The 8,655-nt window shown below is 36.5% G+C and overlaps 1 protein-coding gene across 2 annotated transcripts in view; it reads right to left on the bottom strand.

The window, feature by feature from the left end:
- Positions 3,121 to 8,655, bottom strand: part of LOC109845016 (bifunctional protein FolD 4, chloroplastic-like) — a 7,364-nt gene continuing 1,829 nt past the window's right edge. The window contains exons 3-5 of one of the 2 annotated variants that reach the window (XM_020414198.1): positions 6,365 to 6,601; positions 5,479 to 5,646; positions 3,121 to 3,456 (exon numbers count right to left, since the gene is read on the bottom strand). In XM_020414198.1, the coding sequence (XP_020269787.1) occupies positions 3,286 to 3,456; positions 5,479 to 5,646; positions 6,365 to 6,601 (576 nt within the window). In that variant the 3' untranslated portion in view covers positions 3,121 to 3,285. Of the gene's footprint in view, positions 3,457 to 3,623; positions 3,959 to 5,478; positions 5,647 to 6,364; positions 6,602 to 8,655 lie in introns of those variants that run through there. The other variant, XM_020414199.1, reaches the window with a different exon arrangement.

The following is an 8,655-nucleotide window of genomic DNA, read 5'->3' as shown; positions in this document are numbered from 1 at the left end:
GATCATAATATTGATGATCAGATTGATCCTCTGAATTATAATGATGCAATGAATTCATATGAGTCACATTCATGGCTCGAAGCTATGCGAGAAGAGATTGTCTATATTGAGAAAAATCAAGAATGTGAATTATGTGACTTGCCAGAAAAGAGGAAGTCAATATGATACAAATGGGTGTTGAAAAAGAAATATTGTGGGGATGGATCTATTGATAAATTAAAGGCCCCGCTAGTTGCTAAAGGTTTTACCCAAAAAGAGGGTATAGATTATCAAGAGACTAACTCTCCAGTAGCGAAATTTCAATCCATAATAATTATTTTAGCTATTATTGCCAATCTTGATTTGGAACTTTTTCAAATGGATGTCAAGACAACGTTCCTCAATGGAGAGTTGAAGGAAGTCATATACATGAACCAACCTGAAGGCGTTCAGGTCAAAGGACAAGAAAAAAAGATATATAAATTAAATAAGTCCTTATATGGTTTGAAACAGGTATCTAGACAATGATATCTCAAAATTCATAACACTATTATTCAATTTGATTTCATTGCAAATAGACTGGACAGTTGTGTATGTTCTTAGTAGTGGGAGTAAGTTTTCTATATTATCTTTATATGTTAATGATATATTACTTGTTGGAAATGATATAGAAATATTGAATAAGATCAAACATGATCTTAGTAAAGAATTTGAGATGAAAGACATGGGAGAAGCATCCTATGTCATTGGGATTCAAATCCAAAGGGATAGAAAATCTAGAATGTTGAGTTTAAACCAAGAGAAGTACTTGCATTCAATCCTTAAACGGTTTGGAATGTAAAATTGCAATCCGGCACCAACACCACTGGTCTTGGGGAACGTATGAGTAAAAGAGCAATGCCTTGGAGAAGGACAAAAATCACTTAATGTTCCGTACACTCAAGCTATGGGAAGTTTGATGTACGCAATACTGTGTAGCAGACCGAAACTGGCATATCCAATGAGTTTAGTTAGCGGATACCAGAGTCATCTTGGACCGGCACATTGGAAGCTATTAAGAAAATTATGAAGTTCATTAAGGGTACAATACGCCACAAATTAGCTTATCAAGTTGAAACGCTTGAGGTTCTTGGTTGATCCAATGCAAACTTCGGAGGGGATAAAGATGATGGAAAGTCCACTATGGGACACTTGTTCATCTATGGTGGCAAAGCTGCTTCTAGGGGTGGCAAGAAACATGAGTGTGTAACTAGATACACACAAGAAGCTGAGTATATAGTTTGCGGCATGGCTACTACTCATGTAGTCTGGATTAGGCGATTTTCGAATGATCTAAATCTAAATTTGGTGAATGAACCAATTGAAACTTTTTATGATAATAAAGTTGTTATAAGCCTAATAGACAGTGGTTCAAATAGTTTAAAAGAAGACACATTGAGATACAATATCATTATATTCAAGATATTATGAAAAAGTAAGAAACTAAGGTGACTTAGATTCCTACAAGTGATATGATAGTTGATCTATTGACAAAGAGAATTTCAGCGGATATGTTCATTAAATATGTTGGCTTGATGGGACATGGGAATGTGTAAGTCAAGAAGTTAAAGCGACATTCATACCCCATGAATAATGGGAGCATGAATGGAATTTTTGTATATCTCAAGAGTAGTGAGAGCATACTAGAAATATATTTTGTTGCGACCAAGGGGGAGATGTTAGTTTTGGCCTCAACAAAATGACCCACTATATCATAAAATCAGGAAGGGGTTGTAACAGATAGAAAAAAAAAAATCTAGGATTGATGAGAAAATAACTCAACTACACATTTCGTGGAAATTGAGGATGGTTTTGAAGGGCAGACGGTTGTAGGGTGAGCCCTTTAAATTGATGGCTAGAACCCATTGAATTTTCACCACAAACCGGGAGCCCTAAAAATCTCTCCCATCTTTTTCCCCCTCTTCAAATTTCCTCACACACCAAATTCGTGATCTATAAAAGACCAAATAAACATGTATTTAATAAAATTTAAGATTTTAAGCTGGTGGGTCCCATTTTACACAGCTAAACTGGCCAAACGCATGGAAACAAAGCCCTAATCTGATAGTTCCTACACACTCTTTTGAGGACAAAATATGCAGCCCACAAATCACAAGTTCGAGCAAAACAAACACCGAAAACACTCGCCAAAGAGTCTCATAGCATTTCCCTTGATCAACTCCATTAGGGGTGGCATTTTTAGACCCGACCCGTTAACCCGACCCGACCCGACCCGTTATTGATGGGTACGGGTCAGTACATATGGGTTCGGGTCATATACGGGTCGACCCATATGACCCATCGGGTTATGAGGGTCGACCCGTATATGACCCAAATGACCCAAATAATTCTCTTCTCTAATACACCCTCTCCTACTTGTATCCTCCATCTCCGCCCAGTCCCAGGCGTCTATATGCAAAAATCCTAAGAAAACCCACCACAAACTGCACCATCTCCCTCGTTTTAAAAAGATATCTTTTTGTTACCTCCCCTCTCTCATTCACAAGCTGCAGCTTCGCTCTCAATGGCCGCTCTCGTCTCCTCGTCAATCCCCTCTCTCTTCTCCCTAAGCCCTAGAAATCGCAAAAGCAAACCCCTCCATTTTTTCTTCTTAAATCCTAACCATAATCTCAACAATCCTCATCGCCTCTCCTTCACCTCTCGAAACCCTACCTGCTCCCCCCTCACCATCCTAACCCCTAGAAAGCTTAGAGCCATCACAGAGGAGAGTGGTGAGAAATCGGATCCAGAGGCGGTATCGGAACACGATCCTCCGAGGGATGAGGATGACTCGGGGAATGCAGTGAGATCATCGTCTTTGTTGGATTCGATGGCTACCTCTGAGTAGTGAGATCATCGGCTTCAGTAGGAACTTCCCTCTTCTGACCCATTTAATAAATGGGTACCCGTTTAATAAATGGGTTGGGTAGTCTGACCCATTTATTAAACGGGTTGGGTTCAGGTCAAGTTTAAATGGGTTGGGTCAGATTTGACCCGACCCAAAACGACCCAACCCAACCCGTTTGCCACCCCTAAACTCCATCGCTTGATGCTATGGTATCCTGTTGTTTTATTTCACATTTTGAGCAAAGCACCAAACCCTGTTAACAAAGAACTCTTCATAGCATGGCTGATATTTGTTTGATTTCACATTTTGAGCAGCCTCATATCTTATAACAAAAAAAATTTTAAGGGCAGAAAAATATAGAGCCCCTAAATCACAAGTTTGAGCAAACAAGCACCAAAACAGTCGGAAAAACTCTCTCATCACTTGATGTTGTGTATCCTTTTCGCGGATACGAGAGTGTTGGATAACAGCATGGCTATGGTCATGGGACCAACTCCACCAGGCACTGGAGTGATAGCAGAAGCTACACTGCATGCTTCATCATAGCAAACATCACCGACCAGTCGATAACCTCGAGGGCTTTCTCGGTCCTGAAATAAGAATATCAAATCTTTACATGATAACATCGAAATGAAGATATAAAATTTTTTTAGTATGATTACTTCTGAGCAAATGTAAATTTCACATTATACAATATCATCTTGGTCTCAATAATTAGGTACCGATACAGAAGTTCCACTATGATATAACATAATAGAGTGCATTAATGATGACAACGAGGTAATTGGTAGAGTACAGCATGATACAGACATAATGATATAACATACAATAGTGTACCATCGGATATACAGACATCATCTAAACTTGTTCATTCTAGAATATGAATAATAGACATCATTTTAAAACCCCAAGGACAACTGATCTACTAGTACACTACATGTTCATGTTCCTCAAAAATATTAAAAAAGCATCAAAATTGCACTCAACCAACCAGCATCTAACAGCTTCATCATTCACATAGATTAGAAATATGAAACCGGGTGGACTCATCTATATGATGCACCATCAATCAAACTATCTGCATCCATTTATCTACAAAGCAAATATCAAATAAATGCAAATCAAATTGAATTATGATGAGCCCATATTTGAAATCAATTTATGCAATGTCACCCTGAATATGTAAACATTCTAGGATACATTAAAAGGTGCATGTGGTACATATACAAAGTATCCAAGAAAAGGTAACACGCTGATGGGTGACATGCTTTAGAACGTCTATGCTTCATACTCCTAGTTTACAAATACAGATATAGTTGGATTAATTTTTTAACAGAATCAATTACAGTATCTTTCGGTTTGAGCACACATTATACAATCTAACATAGCAATAATTGCTGGTCTTTGGTCTCCAGAAGCTTCTCCATTTACGTTAACCTGTTTAATAATAGAGAAGAAGAAATAATAATAGCGCAACCTGCTGCTACCTATTTCTATTGAGAAGAAAAAAAGATGCACCACTTAACCACAAACATGGACTAAAACCATTACATCCTAATGCTTCCAATAATCTTCTCTCCCTTTCCTATATAGATCCACAGCTCATGACTAAAAATTCATGGTGGTGCCTAGAGCAGAATCCTTCTTCCTCAAGGCTAACAGAAGTTTTGACTGTACATGTTCAGAACCAAGTGTAAAGAATACTAGTAATCATCTCAAGCTTCAAGCAGCTAAATTTGCTAAAAAATACTAGTTGTCATCTCCAGCTTCCAGCAGCTGAATTAGCTGCAACAGAGCTTCTGACTTGTGAAAAGTAAACTAAAGTTTGTCTAAGCTTGCAAAGGTTCTTGACCTTTTGGCACAATAAAAATTTGCAAGTACTACATTGTTCTCAATGCAAAGGTTCTTGACCTTTTGGCACAATAAAAATTTGCAAGTACTACACTGTTCTCAATTTAAACATGCAACCTCTCAAAGAGGCAGCTCAGAGTCAATTTCCCTTTCATTAGGACATATTCTTTCTATTTTCTTTCATATATAATTACTGATAACTCATCTTTGCATTTTGCATAGTTCTAGCTAAACATGTGCATGAATCCCTGGCTTTTAGATTGGTTCTTCAATACTCAAGCTCAGGGCAGTCACCTGGCAGATCTCTCTACTCCAGATTCAAGTGAAAACTAACCACCAACTCCTACAGATAGAACCCACAAGTAAAAAAATCATCACTCTTTGTATGATTTATTAAAAAAATGGGTCGTTCATGCATGCAATCAAAACACATTGCTTGAATTTAATGGAGGCACCACTGGGTTTTGTGTCGCCGAAATCTGTCAATTTTGGTATTTGAATGTGGATTTGATTTTAATTCCTCGATAGAACCTAGAGTTACTATTAGTTAACCAGAAGTATTTTGTAAAGAAGTTTTACCATAGTAATCATTTTTCGGGTAAAATTTCATCTGGATTGATAACGTATCCTTTCTCGCTGCAAGAAGCTAATTTTGTCAAACAAAAACTTGTGCTACAGATAAATAATCAGATGCAAAAACGAATGCAATATATTTTGTGATAGACTACAATTATAAGGAAAAAATGAGGAAAGCATATTACCTCAACTGGATTGATTCCAACGTCTATCACAGCCACACCAGGCTTTAACCAGCTGCCCCTTACAAAGTGTGCAACTCCACAAGCTGAGATGACTATATCAGCCTGTCGTATGATTTCCTCAGGATTGTTGGTCCTAGAGTGTACCACAGTGACCGTTGCATTCTCTCTCTGTTGAAGTAACCAGAATCTATAGTTTTAGCAATACAAATCCATATAAGCCAGAAAACTATACGCAAATATAACAGTTGCTAGAATGGGGGGAAAGAGGAAGTGCTCGCAATCCATTTATATGCCAAACATAGTGTAAATTTACAAAAAGCCCCAGAACTTTGGAGGGTTTTGCACAAAATACCCCTAAAACTTTGTAAATCATAAAACACCCTGAATGTCCAATATGATACTAAAACCCACTTGAAAGCTGGGGGGGGGGGGGTGGCAACAACGCTGTCTTTGACATGTGTTTCTTGATATGTATCACTATGCTAGCACAAATGCTCAAAGCAAAACCAATGGATAAAAAATTGGCTGCAAGAGCTCCTATCTGTTAAGTTTACAAGAATTTTACTCTTTCCCTCTGTGTGTGCGTGCGCATGCATGAATTATACTTAGTAGATATGAGCAAATTGAATAACAGCAGTAATGTGAAAAGCACCCGTGACAACTCAAAGCAATCCTCAACTAGGGTATCTAAGTGAGACAATCAGGAGGATTTCCATCATTTATAAAGTTCTAAGGCGGATTGTGCAAAAACACCCAAAGTTCAAGGGTTTCTTGTGAAAGACCAAAAATATAAATAGTGGAAGAAAGACATGAAACTCAAGCTAATCCTGAAATACCAAAGGCTCATCCAATAACAAATTAATATAACCCTTTACAGACATCATACCTGCAACAACAATGCAGCAGGCATTCCAACAATATTGCTCCGTCCAATTACAACTGCTCTTTTTCCTTTAATTTCGATCCCATACCTGCGCAACAGTTCCATACATCCTTTGGGAGTACAAGGAACAAATAACGGTTCTCTGCCTTGAAGGGCAAGGCAACCAATATTCAGTGGATTAAAACCATCCACATCTTTTTCGATACTGACAGCATTAATAATACTTTGCTCATCCATATGCTGCAAAAGAAAATGACGAAAGAACATCAAATGTTTCCGGAAGTACCAATGAACAAAAGAGAAAGTCATATGTTCAACAATACATTAACAAGTCTCAGGATAAATATTGGAAGAAAGACATAAGACTCATGTAAGAATTAGCAACTTATACAATAGTTAATGATCCTCGAACCGAACCATTAACATAACCCTAATTGGAACACTTGAAGTTAACAAGATGCATTATTCATTGTCTGTTGTGACTTGTCAAACAAAGCAGCACTTCAGTCCAAGGAGTTATATATTGAACTAAACCGTTTATTCACAACAAAGCAAACACTATATGGAATTATCTCAAGGCAATTATGTTTTCTACTCAAACACATCCAATAGATATCTTGAAAAAATTTAAGACAAATATAATACAACTAGTAATACCAAAATTCTGAGAAATTACACCAAAATCACGCAAAAAGAATAATGCCAATAGCAAGTTTTAGAATATTCATTAACACAAAATAAAAATTCCTAGAGGTGGATTTTTCACTCTCAAAACACAAGTTAAAGAATTTTATGACAAAAGCAGCACTTCAGTCAAACAAAGCAGCACTTCAGTCCAAGGAGTTATATATTGAACTAAACCGTTTATTCACAACAAAGCAAACACTATATGGAATTATCTCAAGGCAATTATGTTTTCTACTCAAACACATCCAATAGATATCTTGAAAAAATTTAAGACAAATATAATACAACTAGTAATACCAAAATTCTGAGAAATTACACCAAAATCACGCAAAAAGAATAATGCCAATAGCAAGTTTTAGAATATTCATTAACACAAAATAAAAATTCCTAGAGGTGGATTTTTCACTCTCAAAACACAAGTTAAAGAATTTTATGACAAAAGCAGCACTTCAGTCAAACAAAGCAGCACTTCAGTCCAAGGAGTTATATATTGAACTAAACCGTTTATTCACAACAAAGCAAACACTATATGGAATTATCTCAAGGCAATTATGTTTTCTACTCAAACACATCCAATAGATATCTTGAAAAAATTTAAGACAAATATAATACAACTAGTAATACCAAAATTCTGAGAAATTTCACCAAAATCACGCAAAAAGAATAATGCCAATAGCAAGTTTTAGAATATTCATTAACACAAAATAAAAATTCTAGAGGTGGATTTTTCACTCTCAAAACACAAGTTAAAGAATTTTATGACAAAATCTGAGAAAGCTACAAAAATTATACTTTTTAAACTTAAAAAGACAATTAAAAGGAACAATGTTAGAAAGATATAGCCGCAACATTACATAGTAGAAGGGACGTATAGTAAATATTAAAGATCATTCGAGAACATATTTATATGATCAGAAATCTATGCCAAACAAAATTTTGCAGAAATGACAAACTGTGAAGAGCCTGTATTTCTTTCTAATACATCTGCTATCATTTGTAAACTTTTTCAAGTAATCCTTACAATTATAAAATTTAGTCAAAGTTTCTTACAAGAAAAATGATTGGCTGTTAATATTAAGGGGGTGAAACTGTCACCAAAATGTTGTTCAGGAAGTAGTAAGGGCTTTTAAAATGTGCAGATAACACCTTTTGTAGGATCCAACAGAGATAATAACCATCAAAGTGACCTTGGATTGCTTTGATATACGTCAGAAGGTCAACTTCCATAAAGTTTGCTTCAATCTATGGCTAAGCCCTCCTATAAATGCCCTCACTTGCCAAATGGAAGATTTCCTCTAGCCAACCTGGCTCTCCCCCAGGTCAGGCAAACTTATAAGAAGTGTGACTAATTTTTAGGCATTGAAATGGGAGCAAAGTCTAAAAAGATGGGCTAACAGATCATTGTTATCAGGACACTCATTAGTGCTGTTCTTTTACGCCTTTCCAGTAACTACATGTCATTTCAAACTATTAACATGGGCTATGTCGAGGAATGACAGAATTAAGGAAAAGTTCCTTTAGAGGGTGTACACTTGGTTGCTATAAAATGATACAGTTATCACAAGAGAAAATCTCATAACATGCAATCACAAGTTTAATGGCAAGTG

Source organism: Asparagus officinalis, chromosome 6, assembly GCF_001876935.1.
Source record: "Asparagus officinalis chromosome 6, Aspof.V1, whole genome shotgun sequence".
Taxonomy (NCBI): Eukaryota; Viridiplantae; Streptophyta; class Magnoliopsida; order Asparagales; family Asparagaceae; genus Asparagus; species Asparagus officinalis.
Note: the sequence above shows the minus strand (reverse complement) of the source record. Positions and strands in the feature narration are given on the sequence as shown.